The sequence below is a fragment of the Mustela nivalis genome (genome assembly GCF_964662115.1).
Source record: "Mustela nivalis genome assembly, chromosome: 16".
Lineage (NCBI taxonomy): Eukaryota > Metazoa > Chordata > Mammalia > Carnivora > Mustelidae > Mustela > Mustela nivalis.
In genome coordinates this window covers 3,627,629-3,648,826 of record NC_139035.1, presented here as the reverse complement: position 1 = coordinate 3,648,826, position 21,198 = coordinate 3,627,629, and the positions used below count along the sequence as shown (strand labels likewise).

The 21,198-nt window shown below is 39.8% G+C and overlaps 1 protein-coding gene across 7 annotated transcripts in view; it reads right to left on the bottom strand.

The window, feature by feature from the left end:
- The window catches only part of DNM3 (dynamin 3), a 536,286-nt gene that overhangs the window by 429,899 nt on the left and 85,189 nt on the right, over nucleotides 1-21,198 (bottom strand). For all 7 annotated transcript variants that reach the window (XM_082702687.1, XM_082702691.1, XM_082702685.1 and 4 more), the window contains exon 2: nucleotides 17,565-17,638. In XM_082702687.1, the coding sequence (XP_082558813.1) occupies nucleotides 17,565-17,638 (74 nt within the window). The remainder of the gene's footprint in view (nucleotides 1-17,564; nucleotides 17,639-21,198) is intronic.

Below are 21,198 nucleotides of genomic sequence, written 5' to 3'. Positions count from 1 at the left end.
AATAGAAAAGTCCGAGGTAGCTCTATTTTCAGCTCCTAACCAATATATCTAAACAAATTACATAACTGAGGAAGTCACATAAGACTGCATTTTTTGCAGACCTCTTAAATGCGTGAATACTAGGAAGCAGAATAGTTTTCATAATTTAGTTGTAGTTTACAAATCTTGACCTTAGTGCTTCCTCTATCTGGATTCTGTTTTAACCACACGAGTCACTTAGCATTTTGGTTAGATTATCATTTAGGAATTCGGCTCCATCAGGAAACTCATCTGTTGGAGGAAGTATGTTAACAGGGGTTCCAGCAGAACCAGCGAGAAGTAGTAGCTGTTTCCCTTGGCAGCACTTCTTTCAATTACCCGTGTTATCAGTGAAGAGCTGCTTTCCTTTTTCCAAAAGCGATAAGATCAGTGAGAAGCTCCTTCAGATGTGAGCCTATATATTCTCAACCTGGCATTAGCCATTTGGCAGTCCGTTACATTCCCTTCCGTGCCCAAACACCAGAACCCGAAAAAATAAAGACTGTCTGACTTAGGCACTAGAGTTAAGAAATACCATGGTTCTTAACCCAGCTCATTCTTAGAACATATCAGTATTAACTTCTCCTACTTTCCTTATCCATTATAAATTAGTACCTTCATTAAAAATTTAGTGAGGTTGCTTAAATTGTCAGATCTTCAGCAACTTACCAATAAAAACTTGCTTGTATAATGCATGAACACTTTTCAAAGTGTTTTCAAGGACATTATTTTGTTTCTCTAAAATGTTGTATTTGTTTCATCAGCTGTCAACAGATTGAAATGCTGTCTGTTCACTACAAATAGAGTGTTTAAAAGGTTAGTAATAATTTATGAAGAACTCTGAACTTACTGGAGATGGAATTACATTAAGGTGCTAACTCTGGGTAGAAGCAGAGCCATAGCCACCTAGGTGGTATGATTTTAAGAGCTTGGAAAAAGACTCTTCAGATTAAAAATAAACAAATAAAAACCATCCCCTTCCCAAAAGAAAACCCCACTAATAAAGATTAATTTTTGTAAGTAAGGCTTCTCATTTTTTTTGTTAAAGTTCAAAGGCCTTTGGGATATTAACACTTCAAATTGTATCAGTTACTTGTATGAGAGTATAAATGAACTTATTAGATGCTCTTGGAAAGGCTCTCCAGGTATTCAGAATACACGAAAACTCAGGAGCCTGGGAGAGATGAGATAGTGCATAGAGTAAAAATGAATATAGATATGGTAGGTTGGGGCCAAAGGAAACAAATTTAATTTACTTAACTACTTCATATCTTAAAAAAGCCCTAAAAATTCTGCACAGATACCTAAGGAAACTTATTATTATTAATATACTTGAAATTATTATCCATAATCATTTGAAAGTAAAGTCAAAAGTGTTCATTATTTACTGTGAAATACTGATTTTTCTCAGCCTATTATGAAATTAAAAACATTCACATATGAGTAATGCTTCTGAAAAATATCTAAGCCCAATCAAATTAGAAGTCTTGATGGATAATACACATCCTTTTCCCTAACATCCATACACACAAAACCTACTAGAAAAAATTAACCTAAGGACAGTATAGTGGACACACACACACACACTCACCCTTTAGATTAAAAATCTAATGAAGCTCATGATAAAGCTAGAGGCATAATGAGAAGAAATGAAGCCTCAGGCCAAATGCAGCCGCCTGATCAACAGGAACCACAAGCCCCACCGGGTCTACCTCCATGCTGCCATCAGAGTAACAGCTGCGCCCTACTCCTCTGTCTCACTTCTGATAAATGTCATTGCATGGTGATCCCACCACTGCCACCAACTGAAATGGAAATGGAAATGGATACTTCATAGTACTGAACATATTCACACACACACTTACCACAACTTCACAAATACCTTACTGCCCACCCAAAAGCAAGTCAGCAGGAAAAGGATGTTTATCAATCATCATTAGCTAGGCACAGCTCCACTAGTCTCCCTCGATTCCATGGAAATATACAGGTATCAACAGCCTACACAAGACGGCTCTCATGAAGTCTAAATGGCTATCCATTGGCTTCTTTGGTCACCCAATAACCCCTTCGTTGGTTATTTACTTAGAGACATTTAGTTAGGGTCATTTAATTTTAACTTAAAATTAAAGATCTGAATCCACACTTCTGTAATGTGTTTACACCTTTAAATAACTATCTTTGTGAGGTTCTCAGACTTGGCATCATCAAACATATAACTTCCACCAGTTAGAATAATTGAAGCCAAGCCACCTATTTTAGCTACATAAATAATTCTCACAACGAGAAGATGGCCTCATGAATTTCACTTCCTTATTATCCCTGATATTATTCCTTCTAAGACCAACATTGAGATTTTCTTTTGCAACAGCCAGGAATTGATGTAGTAAGCAAAAGCAAGCACCAATACACAGTCCCGACAAAATTCTTTCTAAGACTCTTCTTAAGAAGAGGCCATATTGATGGTGACCACTAATATGGTGACACTGTCATATCATTGTCATATCAGGTTGAGCTCTAAATGTGACAACTTCAAACCCAAGTCCCATCAACTTGTTTGCAGCCAGGTAGCTTCCCTCCGTTATGTAAAAATATCTGAATTTCACACCCCTATAGTAGCTAGGAGGCACCATCAAGATTTTAGCAAATCTGGTGGTTTTAACTTGAAAAAAAAATTCCTTACTCATCTGGTATTCTGTATTTTTTTGGTAGCTCCTTTAAGTGGAAGACATATTACACAGAGGAGAGAGATGTGAAAGAAACTCTTTTTCTGGGTAAGGTAAACTCTTTTTCTGGGAGGTATAATTGTAAGGTTTTTTTCATCCCCTCAAAGACATAAACCAATGACCAAAACCCAGGAAATGTTTTCATAAGCAGTGAAAACCAATGTGATTCTAATGTTGATCATTAACAATCGGAGTAAAAGGTTAACTGAGTCTTACCTCCACTCCCAGCCATAATAAAGTATCAGGAATCAGACTTACCTTCCCACCTTAAAAAATTAGAAAATAGGACCCAATACACAAAAGAAGAGTGTTCTTACACTGAACAACAGGCAGTGCAAGATAGTTAGAAAAGATGTCAAAGCTGCAGCCCAGGAAGGCAGAATCCATACAAACCTCTACAACCTCACTAAGATGAAGGGACAGAATGCAGAGTTCCAGGAAGCCAAGGCAGGTAGAATTTAGTGTAGCAATATTCTTCAAGTATTGAAGAAAAGGGAATTGTACAGAGATTAATGCATGGAAGGACACTGCCGAGGCTGGAGAAAGCACCACCAGAAAGGAGGAGGAGGAACAATGTCAACTCACAACAGGCTTGGAATAGTTGGTGGTCCAAGAATCCAGAATGGAAATACTTACTAATACCTGAGACTTCAAGTAGAGTCACTAAAGAAATCAAATGTGCCTTTGACCAAAGGCTGCTCTCGAGCCATCGCAATAAATTTTGAAAGCAAGCCTCAAAGAGATCAAACTGACATCTATTAATTTATCGCAGATCAGGACAAAGGCCAAGATTATTAAAACAAAATCCAGCACAACATAAAATTCACAATGGCCAGTATTCAGTTACGGTAGGAGCCATAACAGAATAAGAATCATTCAGCAAGAACAGACACAAAAACTACAAAGAGGATGGAATTAGCAGACAAGAATTTTTTTTTAACACACGGAAAATTTTATAGCTATATGTTTATATTAAATTAATGTAACAGGGGCAGCTGGGTGGCTCAGTCAGTGCAGTGTCTGCCTTCAGCTCAGGTCACGATCCCAGGGTCCTAGGATCGAGCCCCGCATTGGACTCCCTGCCCCGGAAGGAGTCTGCTTTCTCCCTCTCTCTCTGCTACTCCCCCTGCTTGTGCTCACTCGCTCGCTCTCTCGATCTCTCACTCTGTCAAATAAATAAATAAAATCTTAAAAATAAATGAAAATAATATGTCAGGACTTTATGAAAGTATAATCATTTAGTGATCACTTTGATGCATTTTATTTTTTTATTCTTCTTTTAAATTGAAGTATAGGGGACACACAATGTTACTCTTCCCCTGCAGAGTATCCTCCAGGACCAACCTCTGAACATCCACCTTCATTATTCTCATTCATTTGGCGGTTCAAGTATGTATACTTCCCTCAGTGTGATAATCCCTTCAAATGACTCCCATAGTTTTACTCTCTGCTGTTATACTATCCAGGAATTATTTCTGGGCGTGGATATTCTCAGCTATTGGACATTCAGCATCACCTGTTTAATGCAGGGACTGTGTCTCGTATATATATCTTTGTATACCTTTCAGTAACCTTCTCATATCAGAAGGAGGGGGCTCAGTAAGCTGTTGAATAGGTGTTATTTACATATGTACTTTTCTGAATACCCAACTTTAACAATCTCAATAGCATAGATACAAAATAATTAAAAGATTTACTTAAAAGGCCAGCCATACTTTCTTTTTAAAAAGATTTTATTCATGTATTTGACCAAGAGAGAAAGAGCACAGCAGGAGGGGTGGGAGAGGGAGAGGGAGAAGCAGGCTCCCGACATGGGGGCTCCGTACCAGAACCCTAAAGTCATGACCTGAGCCAAAGGCAGACACTCAACCAACTGAGCCATCCAGGCGCTCCAAGCCTAGTAATATTTTAGATAATAAACAAGTCAGGCAACATCTCAAGATCACACCAACCTTGCAAATCAAAACAGACCTGCTTTATATTTAAGTATGTTGATGTTTATTCTGAACCCTGCACTTATACTCAGTCAAGGAAAAGCCTGCATGACACTAATACGAACACTGGCAGACATGTACACAGAAAATTAGAAAAATGAAATATTAAGACAGTGATGGAGAGTCAGATATATCATGCACATTTCAAGAAAAAGGGTTCTGATGAGGAGTGAGACGAACAAGAGTAAATGCATATTCATAATGGAAATCACGGTTGACATGCCTTAGGTTCGAGACCCTCCGCAGGATAGAGACTCAACTTGCTTTTGACATGCCTTACAGAAGTATGTGCTGCTAAGCCCTAATACTTACAAAGTATTGCATGATTCCAAATTCCTATATAATGGAACTCTAAAAACCGAAGTCCAGCGAGAGAGGCAATTCCATCCACATAGCTTCTGTCACGTATGTAGAGGTTAAAAAAAAAAAAAAAAAAGAGGTCTCTTTAAATATTAGCCAAAGCAATAGTAACACGAAGACAGGTGAAGGAACACGGTATACAGGACACATACTGGCAACTTCTCTGTTGTGTGGTACCCTTGTGGGCATTTAACATCTACTTAATGAAGAGATGAGTGAATGCAAAAGCATGAAGATAAAAATTTACCAAACAAATACACTTTGGGAAAATAATAAGAAGAAATTCCATCAGGCTTGGAGGATATTATTTCGTATCAAACTAACACAATCACTTTAAAAGTACTTAATGTGAATTTAGCTCACTTGGCCAAATAAACACATTCAGTTACTACAAAACTATCTTGTAGCTCAGCGATGGTCTACTCTATGCTGTTCAGACAACAGAACAACCAACTTCTTAAGTCTGTAGGCCGTATGATTCCACAGATGCTATGATGCACCCTGGCCCCTGGCCAAGTGACCGCGGACAGGATGTGTCACAGGCAGGAGGATGCAGGTTGTGGCCCTGGGGAAGATTAGGCATGACCCACAGAGGAGGAGAAGGCAAAGAAAATGATTTCCGGACGACGACAACTCATCCAACAAATGCAAATACAGGGACATCCGTGATCTACAATTTCTATTGTTAGAAGCCCAAGTAGAAACAATGAGAGTAGGAAGGAGGAGGTAAGTAATAATTACTATTAGTCATAGGCATGATGTAAAATAAGTCTATTCATTTTTATACAATAAAAATCACACCTCCCCCTCTCAGATTTAAACAGATATTAACAACTATACAGGGTATCTTTTCATCTTCTTCAAAATCAATTATTCCCAGACAATCCAATTTTAAAACTGGGAGAACAAGGTTTAGAGAAGGAAAGAGAAGTCCCAAGAGGAAGAAATTTGTTATCACCCTTCCATTTGGTCTCTTTAAGCTGACATAATTCTGGAAGACATTAGATGCAGCAAAAGGTCAGATAACTATAATTTTTGGCTTAGAAACTTGAGGCCGATAAAAGCCTCAATGCTTTCTTTTAAAATAGAATAGATGGGGCGCCTGGGTGTCTCAGTCAGTTAAGTGTCCGACTCTTGATCTCAGTTCAGATCTTGATCTCAGGGTTGTGAACTCAAGTCCCACTTCGGGCTCCACACTGGGCATGGAGCCTATTTATAATTAATCAATTGATTAAAATAAAATAAAGACAAGCAGACCTTAAAAACAACAAATTATTGCCAACTCAATAGTCACCTTAACCCCACAAATTGGGCTAGAATTCTACTGAAATACATGTTTCTTCATTTCTTTTCAAGAGAAACGCAATACCTTTAATTTAATCATTTCCTTCCTAAATGGAAATAAACATGGCATTAAAGGGCAGCCACCTGCCTGTGAAGAAATAAAATTTAAGTCAGGTTTGCTTAGAATAGTTCTTTGACTTTTCTCAAAATTTTGAGAGTTGAGCAAAAATTGCTGTGGACTTTGTAAATGGCAGATATATAACTGAGAACTAGAAAGTCTAAGTGTATTAATCAATGGGTAGCTTCTATTTAAGCTAAGAAAAAAGGACAACAAAAGAAAAATTGGTAAAAATAACAGTTTTAGAGTATTGTCAGCAAAAAGAAGTTGGGGGGTGGGGAGAAAAGTGAATATAATCAGTAATTGAATGTAGGATCCTGATAGCCAAGCATAAAATGAAAACAAGTTAAATTTCTTGAGTTATACAATAACCTGAAACATGCAACCAACCAGATTTAAAGTAGGTCTGGATGAAAGTGCACAAACTACATTTTTTTCCCTCAAAAATAAGGCTTATAAGAATCTTGAAAGCCATTTGAGCTATCCATGAAATAGATTATAAAAGTGGGAACATTTGGACAAAGTATTACCTTAATACATATATACAGTCTCAACATCTCTATCCATTTAACAAGAATATTATTCTATCTAGGACCTTTGAGAGTTCCTTTATTTATTACATTTTGTCCCATACTCATGGAATAATGACCTGAAGCATCTCCCAGGAAAAACCATCCCTTTAATCCCTTCTATGCTAGTGATCCTCAAACTTCTTAGAAAACCCAATATCCCCATTGCCCAAAACCCCAGCAAACAGATCCCAATGTATTTTTGATAGTTATACTGCCCAGAATTAAATCTGTGCTTGATAACCATGTGACATCCCAAGGTATCAGTGAGACTTCCTGGGCTTACCAGAAATCAAGGAAGACCCATTTTTTTTTTTTTACTTTTATCTTTTTTTCTTTTTTTTTCCATTTATTTATTTTCAGCATAACAGTATCATTATTTTTTCACCACACCCAGTGCTCCATGCAATCCGTGCCCTCTATAATACCCACCAACCTGGTACCCCAACCTCCCACACACCCGCCAATTCAAACCCCTCAGATTGTTTTTCAGAGTCCATAGTCTCTCATGATTCACTTCCCCCTCCAATTTACCCCTACCCCCTTCTCTCTAACTCCCCATGTCCTCCATGCTATTTGTTATGCTCCACAAATAAGTGAAACCATATGATAATTGACTCTCTCTGCTTGACTTATTTCACTCAGCATAATCTCTTCCAGCCCCGTCCATGTTGCTACAAAAGTTGGGTATTCATCCTTTCTGATGGAGGCATAATACTCCATAGTGTATATGGACCACATCTTCCTTATCCATTCGTCCGTTGAAGGGCATCTTGGTTCTTTCCACAGTTTGGCGAATCGATTCCATTTACTATAGCATCAAGAACCATAAGATACCTGGGAATAAACCTAACCAGAGAGGTAAAGGATCTATACTCAAGGAACTACAGAACACTCATGAAAGAAATTGAAGAAGACACAAAAAGATGGAAGACCATTCCATGCTTTTAGATCGGGAGAATAAACATTGTTAAAATGTCTATACTGCCTAGAGCAATCTATACTTGTAATGCTATTCCGATCAAAATTCCACAGGTATTCATCAAAGAGCTGGAGCAAATAATCCTAAAATTTGTATGGAATCAGAAGAGACCCCGAATCATTAAGGAAATGTTGCAAAACAAAAATAAAGCACGTTACCTGATTTCAAGCTTTACTACAAAGCTGTGATCACCAAGGCAGCATGGAAGACCCCATTTTTAATGGATGAGTGGATACGCACTTACTGTTAAAGAGATTTCACTTGGGGGATGCCTGGGTGGCTCAGTCGGTTAAGCAGCTGCCTTCGGCTCAGGTCATGATCCCAGCATTCTGGGATCGAATCCACATCAGGCTCCTTGCTCGGCAGGGAGCCTGCTTCTCCCTCTGCCTCTGCCTGCCTCTCTGTCTGCCTGTGCTCGCTCGCTCTCGCGCTTTCTCTCTCTCTGACAAATAAATAAATAAAATCTTCCCCCCCCCCAAAAAAAAGAGAGAGAGAGAGAGAGAGAGCGAGAGAGAGATTTCACTTGGATTTTTTTTTTCTCTGTATATTTACACCTGGAAGGTAGGTTAGTCATGTAACAACAAAATCAGACGTTATTAGAATCTCGATCTCTGACAGTCTACAAAAATCTTCAGATACACATATATCACGTCACTACATCATACACCTTAAGCTTACACAGTGTTATATGTCAATTACATCAAGATAAAGCTGGAAAGAAAATATCTTCGCGCTCTTCAAATACCGCAGCCAGATGTGCTGGTGTCTGAGCTAGATGTCTGCCCGCAGGAGAACACAGTTCCGAACGCAGTGAGTGCCTAGACCTGCCTAAAGACCCCATAACCAAACATTTAGACAATTTTTAAAAGAGTAATAGGTAATAATCTCAAAAAAGGAGCCATTAAAAGGAAGAAGGAAAGCTATCTAGAAAAAGAAAACAAGAAAAGAATTAGATGAAACTGCTATGAACGTTTCCCAAAGTTTTCTCAAAGAACAGCAGCTATCTCCTAGGGCTTTCGCCCCAGACCTACTGAATCAGAACTCTTCAGGGTAACACTCAGAGATCCTCAGGAATCTTATGAACATTAAACTTAAAGAAGAGCTATACTCAAGGGACTTTAAACATGAATCTGCACTTTATATGGCAACCCGCACTGTAGAAGGAAAGCAGTAGGAAAGCAGCACTGAAGCAGAACAAGGTCAAAGCTGTGGTCAAGAAAGAATGTTTTCAGAATTACATTTGTTTTCACATGAGGTTAACTTGTTACAATGAAAAGAAAATAAACATTTAATCCTCTGCAAAAACAGACTATCTTATTCTAAAATATTAGTTTTAATTAAATTCAGAGATTTAAATACAAAACAAATAAGACGTGTCCGTTTTAAAATATCTTCAATGTTGTTATTCAAGAAATACTTGAATGTTTCCACTAAGTATGCATCAATATAGTTTATGAAACTAGAAAATAAGTCCTGGTCTTTGTACATACTTCAGGATTTCAAATCTAGGTAACCTGCACATTTCTTTAAAATAGCTCACCTGTGAGAAGGTGACATTTCTCTCTAGAATTAACTATGCCCTGACTCTGGTGGGAAGAAGCAGTCTCCTCAAAAACACTCTGGCTCGGCCCCACCTGGACTCACGATCCTCTCACAGCTGCCCCGAAGAGACCCCAGCATGCAGCCCCTCACTTAGAACATGCTCATCTGTCGCCTTCACAAGTCGTCCTGCTGCCTCTCAGACCCGCCACCTGGACTCTGTCCCCACCTCACCCTGTGGATTCTCTGGTGCCTCAGAAACAGGTGTTCTGACTTCTGTTATTCTGTTACTGAACATCTTTGTTCAAATGGTCACTTAACACAACTCAAGCACCCCAAACACTGAATAGTAATAATTTTCTAATAAACTACATCTCATGCAATTTTTGAAATATGGACATGTTACACTGTGCAGTAAGTGTAACACAAAGGCGGTAAATCAAATTTTGATGAAGTAATAATATATTTGACATGCATGTAAGGAGGAAATGCCAAGGAAATCTTTCACCAAAAAAAAGACTACTTCTGTAATGTGAACAATTAACTTTAATTTATCCATTTTGAAAGCTCTAATTTGTAATATCTTTCTTTCTTACACAAATGACATTGAAATAAAAGAGCATGAGGCAATATAATAGTGTTTAGAGAAGTATTTTAACGTAGAGAAGTTCTCTAGGAGACAAAACCATTTATCCTGAACCATGACCTACAGGCTTTACTGTCTTAAGTTCTTAACAGTAACTTTTAATGCAAGGAGTGACAGATTCAATCCTTCAGGTGGTATTTCAAACTCCAAATAGATCGTTTCTTGAAGTAGTGACACTTTCAACATACTCAGTAGTTCAGCAAAAATATTATACCCAGACCCATTTGCTTTCTCAGTTTGCGATGTCACTGAACCAGTAACGGTGAGACTAGGTATTGAGGAGAAGCAAACCAGCGGTGTGCTGGCAAATGTTTCACAAAAGTCCTGGTTTGCAGCATGTGCCTATTTCCACACCGTAAATATTCCCACCGTGACCAATTTCAGGCAACCACCATGAGGTCAGGGAATACAGAGATGAGAAGAGGGTTGCATTACTGGGTCTCAGAAGCCAGTACAAGCCAGTTACAACATGGCCCTGGATGCCCAAAGGCGGTGAACTGTTCCTTGTTTTACCAAGACCCTCTATCAACTCCCTCGCTCTTGATACCATAGTCTGGACCCAACATCTCATCGGGGTTTTGTCCAGCTCTTGTCCTTTCAAGCAAAACCTTCAGAAATCCCTGTCTCTAAATCCAAATTACCATGATCTTTAATGAAAACTTTTACGTTTAATAAAATCACAGAGATGCTGATTTTTCTCACCCTCCCCACAACACTGTGTGATGTTTATGGAATGCTCTCTTGTACTAAGTCCTAAATTTCCTAAAACAAATTATACAGAGGGGTGCCTGGGTGGCTCAGTGGGTTAAGCCTCTGCCTTCAGCTCAGAGCCCCGCATAGGGCTCTCTGCTCAAGCAGGGAGCCTGCTTCCTCCTCTCTCTCTCTCTCTCTCTGCCTGCCTCTCTGCCTACTTGTGTTCTCTGTCAAATAAATAAATAAAAATCTATAAAAAAAAAAAACCCAAACCAACAAATTATACAGAATAAGACTTAGGGTCTATAATTAATTTCTTGGCTTCACTTAGTAACTAATACAGCAGCAGATGGAGACAAGCAGTTAAATATTAGTAAACGAGCGTGATGCTGCAAAGTAAATGAGAATTATGAATTAGCCAAATCATTTCTGTATTTACTATTCACATACTGATGCTCCCTTACATAAACAATAGCCTAGTGAGAAGAGAAAGTGTGTCCTGCAAATATAAAGCAGTTCAAGGGGCGCCCAGCGAGCTCAGCTGGTAGAGCCTAGGACTCTCGATTTCATGGTTGTGAGTTCGAGCCCCATGTTGGGTGTACAGTTTGTTTAATTAAAAAATATATTTTTAAAATAATTAAAAAAATAAAGCAAGAAGTTAGAGCTTCCTATTTTTAAGACCCAATATAATCAGTGTCAGAAAGTTACTAGTAACAACCCCTACTCCGACCAACAGTGTGGCCTCTGACACATTGCTTACCCTTGCTGGGGCTCTGTTTCGGAAATGGGAATCGAAACATCTATCTCAGAAGGTTCCTGCCTAGTGCTGATACATACCTGATGCTCGAAAATAGGGCAACTACTCAGTACTGTGGCTTTCTAAATAGTAGCTGTCCTGGGGCTTAGCAATACTTTCATAAGAGTTTCTTAGAATTGTAACAGGAAAATCTTTGTATTAGAATGGTAAGTATTGGGGCACCTAGGTGGCTCAGTCGGTTAAGCGTCCAACTCTTGATTTCGGCTCAGGTCATGATCTCAAGACTGTGAGGTCAATCCCTATTTCGGGCTCCACACTGGGTATGGAGCCTGCTTAAGATTCTCTCTCTCTCTCTTTCCCTCTGTCCCTCCCCTCTCCTCACCTTTCACCTCTCACCCCCATGCTCCCTCCCTCACTCTCTCTCAAAACAAAACAAAGAATAGGAAGTATCCACATGGTTTTGAATATTCCCTAAATGCTCTGACGTGCCATGCCTCTGGGCCCACGACAACCACAGCCTCCAGTCTACCTCTTCCAGGCTCTTACTGCCCACAGCTGCTGTCTCTGAACCCCTAGCCCTTTCTCTCTAACACATAACCCTTTGTAAAAATCCAGGCTGGCAGCCCTCCTTAATTGGAAACAGAAACTAAAATGCATCACTGGGTTTTTAAGAATTTCAAAAGCTAGTAGAAGAAAGTGAAAAGAGACAGAGAGCGACTCAACTGATTTTATGCCGACCAGGAGCGATCTCATTCAATAACGTGACAGTGATGTACATATGAAGAATGTAACGTAACATTCAATATACATGTATCTATATGACCTAGATAAATCAGTGGAATTACATTAAGAGTACAGTAAAAGAGTAAGTTCCTAAAATCAAGTATATTTTAGGAATGCAAGGATGCTTAAATGAGAAATCTATAAAGGTAAAGGTGATCCTATCAAAAAGTTTTTAAATGATCATTTCAATAAATGTCAAAATGCCACTCATTAAAATTATATATTTATTTATTAGGGTTTTTAAAAATATTTTGTTATTTATTTGAGGGAGACAGAGATAGCAAGAGAGAACATGAGCAGGAAGGAGGGGAGGAGCAAACCCCCTGCTGAGCAGGGGGTCCAACACCGAGCTCAATCCCAGGCCCCTCGGATCATGACCTGAGCTGAAAGCAAACACTTAACCAACTTAGCCAACCAGGCACCCCTCTACTTGTTAGATTTTAATTTTTTTATTTTAATTTTTTAAAGATTATTTTAATTTTTTTTATTTTAATTTTTAAGACTATTTTATTTTATTTATTTGACAGAAAGAAAGAGTAAGGGGAGCAGAAGAGGGAAAAGCAGGCTCCCCACTGAGCAGGGAGTCCAACTCGGAATTCGATCCCAGGACCCTGGGATCATGACTGAGCCGAAGGCAGGTCTTAACTGACTGAGCCACCCGGGTGCCCTGTTTTAAAATATTTTTAAAATTAGGAATATTTTAAAGTTAGGAATAAAATAGTTCTTCACCAGGAAAAACAAATAGTAAATAATGTATGCATCATTTAACACAGGAGGCATTTTTACCAGAACGAGTTTCAAAAACACGATTCTGGAAGTCTTAAACTGACCAGTGTAAGAAGACATGAAAGAGGAATGACTGACACACAAATGGAAATTAGAAGATAAATGATCATTATTAGCAACTATCTTGTCTCCTTCCTGGAGAAAATAAAGTCATCAAGTGAGGAATCCCACGACCCTCTCCCACTAAAAGCGCAGACTTACATTTTCCTCTTTCCACGTGGTTTCAAGAGAAAAGGGATCCCTGAATCCTCCTCCTGAGTAGCGGCATTATCTGGACCCACTATCCAATCCCTGAACACACTACTGCTTCCTTCTCTCGCATGCAGTGGCACCTGCTTTAAGGCCTTCATCCTACTACTGTCCTCTGTTTCAAGGTTCCCGGCTCACAAGACCGACCCGAGCAACTGTTTGAGCAACACCGTCTCCTTTACCTCGTCTTTTCCTGTCCCGCCTCTCTCCACTCCGGCCCTACTGGCAACCTTGTTAAACTTCAAACGCACAAGAAGCTCCCGTCCTAGAATCTTTGAACTTCCCTCTGCCTACACAAATAACAGCATGGATCAATTGTTGTCTTCATCATCTAACATTCTGTGGTTTGGGGGGGATTTATCTTGTTTTTTTGTTTTGTTTTTTGGTGGTTGTTGGTTTCTCCCCAGCTAGAATGTAAGCTCCACGTTGCCGGGTTTATTTGCCTGATACCCAGCAATCAACTCAACATGCACTGGAGCAATGAATGAATCTATCAAGAGAAAGTCGTTATTTATGAAACTGATCCCAACTGGGATCCAAAACACGAGCAAATTACATGAGCAGTGACATACACCCCAGCTTACTTCATTGAGCCATTTGTTGACCCTCCATTAACCCAAGTCTATAGTCACACAAGGGATTGCTCTATGAATAGTTCACTTAGAGTGGGGAAAAAAAAATAAGCATAGTTCTCACCTCCATCAGCTAGGGTACTGCAATATAAAAACTCCTTTTTGGGGTTCCTGATAATGAAAACAGTAAGTTTTCCCTGAGGGAAGAATTTCTAGTCTACTTTGCATGAAAAGAGAGGTGGTACGTGACATATGATTTTCACTAATGAAAAAAGTAGTCAGGGGCTTAGAAGTAACAAGACTGGGAGAGGAAAAGGAGGAGGAGGGCAGCCAGGCGGAAGTCCTGCAGAACAGCAGGGGTCAGCTGGGCGGAAGACAGCTTGTAGCCAGAGTCTGGAACGACCCTGGGAGGGCCCACCTCCTCTGGATAAACCCCAGAGAGACAGAAGCTCCAAGGAACAAGTGGAAGACTTGGCACCAAATGAGCCTGGGGAGGGACCACAGCGCCCCACCCACCTGAGCCAGGTGCAGAGGCACCTGGCCTTGCGTAGCTCAGAAGGAAGTCTGTCCCCACCCTATTCTATTCCCTTCCCCCTCACTCGCTAGGGCTGTGGCTTCTGACTTCTAGAAGACTTAGGGCTGCTCTGTGTTTCTTGTCTGCTCACCTTTGGCTGATGCCCAGAGTACCTGGGCACTTGCTGCCTGATGCCTACCCCTGCCCGTCATTCCCCCATTTACCCAGAGGGAGGTGGGATGTGAGAGAGTTTGCACTGGCTAGTCCAGTAAGGGGGGGCAAAGGTTTATCCTTCACAATTCTACTCTCCAGACCCTTCTCCTGGACACAAGAAACCCACAGGGCAGGACCCTAAGATCTGGAGAAAGAGGGAACTGAGAACCTGTAGGTGCCCTTAGATCCTTCTCCACCCCCTCCCCTATGCGGGATTTCAAGTTATCACCCCTCTCTGGCTTCTACCAGGGCCCAAGCATCCTTCTCCTCAAACTCAAACTCAACATTTTGGAAATCTTCCCCTATCACCCCTGCTCCCCAACCTGGGTGCCTGGAAAATGGACTAGCAGAGGCTTCTTTGTTGCGTTTTGTTTGTGCTTTGATGCCAGCAAAGTGCCTAGTATACATCCTGGCGGGGAGAAGGGGGTGGATGGTGGGGAAGCCAGGTTCTCCTTGTCCTCCAGCTTCTCTGCCCCCTTCTCCTCTTCCCTGACTCCAGGCCTGAACCAGTCCTGTGCCATAATAAATAAATCTTTGTAGGGGCGCCTGGGTGGCTCAGTGGGTTAAAGCCTCTGCCTTCGCTCAGGTCATGATCCCAGGGTCCTGGGATCGAGCCCCACATCGGGCTCTCTGCTCATCAGGGAGCCTGCTTTCTCCTCTCTCTGCCTGCCTCTCAGCCTACTTGTGATCTGTCAAATAAATAAATAAAATATTTTTTAAAAAATCTTTATAAAAAAAAAGTATAGATTTTATAACCATAAAGGGTAAAACTTCAATACATCAAAACTTTTATAGAGAAAATAAATCATAGGATGTTTGTCCAATTCTTTAGATACAATTTAATTTCTTCCAACAATGTTTCGTAGTTTTCAGAGTACAAGTTTCACACTTCTTTTTGTTAAATTTAGTCCTAAGTAGTATGTTATTTTTGAATAAAAATGAAATGTAAAGGTAAATGAAATTACCTTTACATTTCATGCTATGTAAATGAAATTAGTTTCTTAATTTCATTTTTTGATTGTTAATAGCAAGTTTACAGATATACAATGGATTTCTGTAGTTTGATCTTGTATCCTGCAACCTTGCTGAACTCATTTATTAGTTGTAACAGTTTTTTGGTGGATTCCTTGGGAATTTCTATGTACTTTATCATATCATCTGCAAACAGAGATTATTTTACCCTTTCCTTTCTGATATGGATGCCTTTTATTTCTTTCCCTTGCCCAGCTCCCTGACCTAGAACCTCCAGCACAATAGTGGACTAAAGAGGCAAAAGTATACATCTTTGTCTTGTTCCTGATCTTAAAAGGAAAGTATGCAGTCTTTCACCATTAAGCACAATGTTAGCTGTGGGTTTTAGTCTGTGACCTTTATCAGGTTAAGGAAGTTCCTTCCATTCCTATTTTGTTGAGTGTTTTTGTAATAATGGAATGTTGTCCGGGTGGTTCGGATGGTTAAGCCTCTGCCTTCAGCTCAGGTCAGGATCCACTCCTGGTCCTAGGATGGAGCCCCACACCAGGCTCCCAGCTCAGCAGCGAATCTGCTTCTCCCTCTCCCTCTGCCTCTCCCCCTGCTTATGTGTGCTCTCGCTCTTGCTCTCTCTTTCAAATAAATAAATAAATCTTTTTAAAAATGATGGAATGTAGTATTTTTTTCAGATGCTTTTTCTGAGTCTATTGAGATGATCCTGTGATTTCTTGTTTTTAATTATACTGATACGACACATTACATTAATTCATTTTTAGGTGTTAAACCAACCTTGCATTGCTGGGATAAAATAATCTGATTCTAAGATTTATATAGAATTTCAAGAAACTCAGAATAGCCAAGTAATCTTGAAAAATACAAAACAGGACTCTCACTTCCCAATTTTGGAGAAAGTAAAAATAAACACATATATTTATGGCCAACTGATTTTCAACAATTGTCCCAAAAACATATAAATGATGCTGGGACAAACTGGATATTCACATGCAAAAAATGAAATTGGACCCTTTCCTCACACCATATAGGAAAATTAACTCAAAATGGACCAAAGACCGAAATATAAGAGCAAAATTATAAAATACTTAGAAGAAAACAAAGGGGTAAAATTTCATGACTTTGGTTTTTGCAATTTATGAGGTGTGGTTTTACAAACGCTTTCAAAGAAATTGATAAGAAAAATAGTAAAATCCACAAAAAGAAATAGGGAAAGATAAAAATAGCCAATTCATAAAAAACACTATAAACACCCAAAAAAGCACACAAAAAATAGGACATCACCAAATGCTAAGAAATAAGAATGAAAACAGAGCTCATTTGCCGACCAGCTCATCACGGTGTTGAGGACGGGGCAAGCGCAGCACCTGAGATGCAGACGCAGGTACGCATATACCGTGTGCGCGCAGCAGCGTTAGCTGCATGTTGAATCGATACTTAAATAAATTCCCAAACACACACACCCATGCCTGAAGGAAGTAAACCAGAGGGTAGTAGTAGCCAAACTGTACTGTAAAATTACATAGATGGATTATAATGAGAAAAATAGCATTAAAAAGTAGGTTTTTAAAAATCTATATGCAAATAAGATTTTCCCTTTACTGTAACTGAAGGAATTAAAAGAACAATGAGGAAGAGAGCATTTGGAGAGAAAGACAGGCTGCCACCCAGAGCAGAGGGATCACAGAAAAGTTTCTGTTGCTACAACCCAGCACCCAGCAGTGGAGGCAACAGGTACCACAGGAATGTGCATTAGTCGTGTGGAAACATCCTTATATGTTACCTGCTTTGGAAGTAACAAGCTGCAGCACCAGAGGCCGTCTGGTTACGATGCCCGACCCTCGAGGGAGAAAGTCCCTAAAAAAAAAAAAGAAAGACTAGATTAAGACATTTTATATAATTCTGACTACGTACAAATCTGTAAGTTAAGTCCCACTGTAATTCTCTTAACTCCCAACCTTTGAGTGTATTATATGTCTGAAGAATGTTAGACCCATATTCTAAAAGAAGCATCTGCAAAGTAAAAAAGGGAGGTTAGGGGAAGGCCTTATATTGAATATTAATCCATATGTATTATCACAATGACCTCTCTAGAATATGTCACTCATTCATTTAGCTGAAATTAATGAAAGTTTGTATTAAATTACTTTGTATTTTCACTTTATCTTTACTTTCAGAGAATCAACATTTATAAAAAAAATGTGATACAGAAATTAATCCTTACATTCTTTTTATAATTAAAAAATTCAGTTCTCTATCCAGCTTCAAGGTCAACATGGACCATTACTATAGGTATTAAAGGCATATCGATTGTGCCTTCTAAATATCCTAAAAATTTTTCCAATAAAAAGTGACAATAAAATATAGGATAAGTAGAGATAAATATCATATATGTAGAAATTAACAGCAGAGAAAACACTGAAGTTTGATTTTTGTGTGTTCTCATTCCTGATAAGTGGGAGTTTATTTAAAAGGGGAGTTTTTTTGCCCTTTCTGCCGGTGGACACTGCCAAGTAAGCATCGGTAAAGTCTCCCCTCCACCGCCATCATGTCCAAGTCAGAGTCTCCCAAAGAGCCTGAACAGCGGCGGAAACTCTTCATCAGGTGTCTGAGCTATCAAACAACCGAAGAGAGTCTGAGGAGCCATTCTGAGCACTGAGCACTAGGGAACACTTACGGACTGGGTGGCTATGAGAAAATCAAACACCAAGTGCTCCAGAGGCTCTGGGCCTGTGACATATGTCCCCATGGAGGAGGTGGAGGGAGCCATGAATGCGAGGCCACACAAGGTAGATGGAAGAGTTGTGGAAGCAAAGAAGGCTGTGTCAAGAGAAGATTCTCAAAGACCTGGTGCCCACTTAACTGTGAGAAAGATTTTTGTTCGTGGCATTAAAGAAGTCACTGAGGAACATCATCTAAGAGATTATTTCGAATAGTGTGGGAACATCAAAGTGACTGAGATTATGACTGACAGAGTCAGTGGCAAAAAGAGGGGTTTTGCTTTTGTAACATTGGATGACCATGACTCTGTCGACAAGACTGTCATTCAAAAATCCCATCCTTTGACTGGCCATGGCTGTGAAGTAAGAAAAGCACTCTCTAAGCAAGAGATGGCTACTGCTTCATCCAGCCAAAGAGGTCGAAGTGGTTCTGGAAGCTTTGGTGGGGTTGGTGGAGGTAGTTTAGGTGGAAATGACAACTTTGATTGTGGAGGAAACTTCAGTGGTTGAGGTGGCTTTGGTGGCAGTCGAGGTGATGGTGGATATGGTGACAGTGGGGACAGCTAGAACGGATTTGGTAATGATGGAAGCGACTTTGGAAGTGGCAGAAGTTATAATGATTTTGGCGATTACAACAATTAATCCTCAAATTTTGGACCCATGAAAGGAGGAAATCTTGGAGGCAGAAGCTCTGGCACTAATGGTGGTGGAGGCCAATACTTCACCAAACCACAAAACCAAGGTGGCTATGGTGGTTCCAGCCGCAGCAGGCGCTACGACAGAGGCATAAGGTTTTAATTACCGCCAGGAACAAAGCTTAGCAGGAGAGGAGAGCCAGAGAAGTGACAGGGAAGCTACAGGTTACAAAAGATTTGTGAACTCAGCCAAGCACAGTGGTGGCAGGGCCTAGCTGCTACAAAGAAGACATGCTTTACACAATACTCATGTGCATGGACAAAAAAAACCCAAGGACTATATTTTTGACTAATTGTGTAACAGGTCATTTTAGTTTCTGTTCTGTGGAAAGTGTAAAGCATTCCAACAAAGGGTTTCAATGCAGATGTGTTTTGTTTTGGGTTTTTTTCACACCCATGCTGTCGATTGCTAAATGTAATAGTCTGATCATGATGCGGAATAAATGTGTGTTTTTTTAAATGTGCTGCGTAAAGTTAGTCTACTCTGAAGCCACCTTGGTATAATACCCCAACAGTGTGAAGTTAAAATTACTTCAGGGTGATGCCAGGTTCCATTCGAAATTTATTTGCAACCTCCTTGGGCACAGAAGCCATTGTCTCCACAAACCTTGGTATAGTTGAACTGACAGTTAATGTGTTGTTCACCATTAAAAGGTCACCCAAGCAAAGTCCAGGAGTTTATTTTGTTATTAATAAGATTGTTGGCACATTCTATGCAATATACCTAAATTGAATTATGGTATCAGATAAAGTTATAGTAGGATTAAAGTTTGTGTGTCATCCATTATCATGTGTAATCATTAAATGATTTAATATTCTCTTAAAAAAATAAAAGGGGAGTTTTTAAACAAATAGAGATTATATTTTATTTTTATTTTATTTTATTTATCTATTTGACAGACAGAAATCACAAGTAGGCAGAGAGACAGGCGGGGGGGGGGGGAAGCAGGTTCCCTGCTGAGCAGAGAGCCCAATGCGGAGCTCGATCCCAGGACTCTAGCATCATGACCTGAGCCGAAGGCAGAGGCTTTAACCCACTGAGCCACCCGGGCACAGCAAGATTGTGTTTTAAGTGCATGTTAATAGACACTAGACCAGCTAAGAAAGTATTTTATAATTAACTCTTCAATGCCACATAAATCATACTGATTGTGCAATGTCAAATTCATTAACAAACCTATAACACAGCTTTTAAATCCATTTAGAATGCCTTACAAATTTGGATGATTCAGCATTTTAAAAATTACAAATAAATTTGACTCGATGTCAGTGTTTCTCAAAAATGGTTCCAGGACCCCCAGAAAGTGTTATAACCACAGACGTCCAGGATTCGTCCTAACCCTACAGATTCAGAACGCCCAGGGGGAGGTGTGCAGCATCCCTCCTCTGAACAAGTCCAGGGCTTCTGACGCTCACCGTGGACTGAGAGCCACTGACCTCACATCGGGGTACGTCACTCAACACTTCAGTAGGTGATAATGGCATGGGTCATACTATGAGTTCTGTGGAAAATCTGGTAGACGGAGCTTCAACACAATGGATTTCGATGAAAACAGCTTATACAAACAGTAAAGTCCAGTGAGGATGCCACAGAACCCAAGCCTTTAGCTCTACTGGTCCTGTAGATTAGAGTTGCAGAGATGAAATTAAACAGAATTTCCCCTACTACAAACAATTTATTTTGCAAGTGCTAGTGTAAATTCTAACACTGAACAGCCTCTTAACTAAATTAAAGCATTACTCCTTGATTCCAAGGGCTGAGTTTCAGTTGGAATGTCACTATGCAAGTAAAATAAATATAGAGAAATTATGGACTTGCATTGCTCCCAAAAATGCCATCTGAAGTAACGTTATTTACTCACCAAAAAAATTCACTGAGAAATTAAGAATGTTAGGGAGATGCTGTGGGCATCACCCGCACTCATTAGACACTGGAAGTTTGAAATCTAGTAGGAAGATGAAGACATGCACATCCAAGACCACTAAAGGAGGGGACAGATAT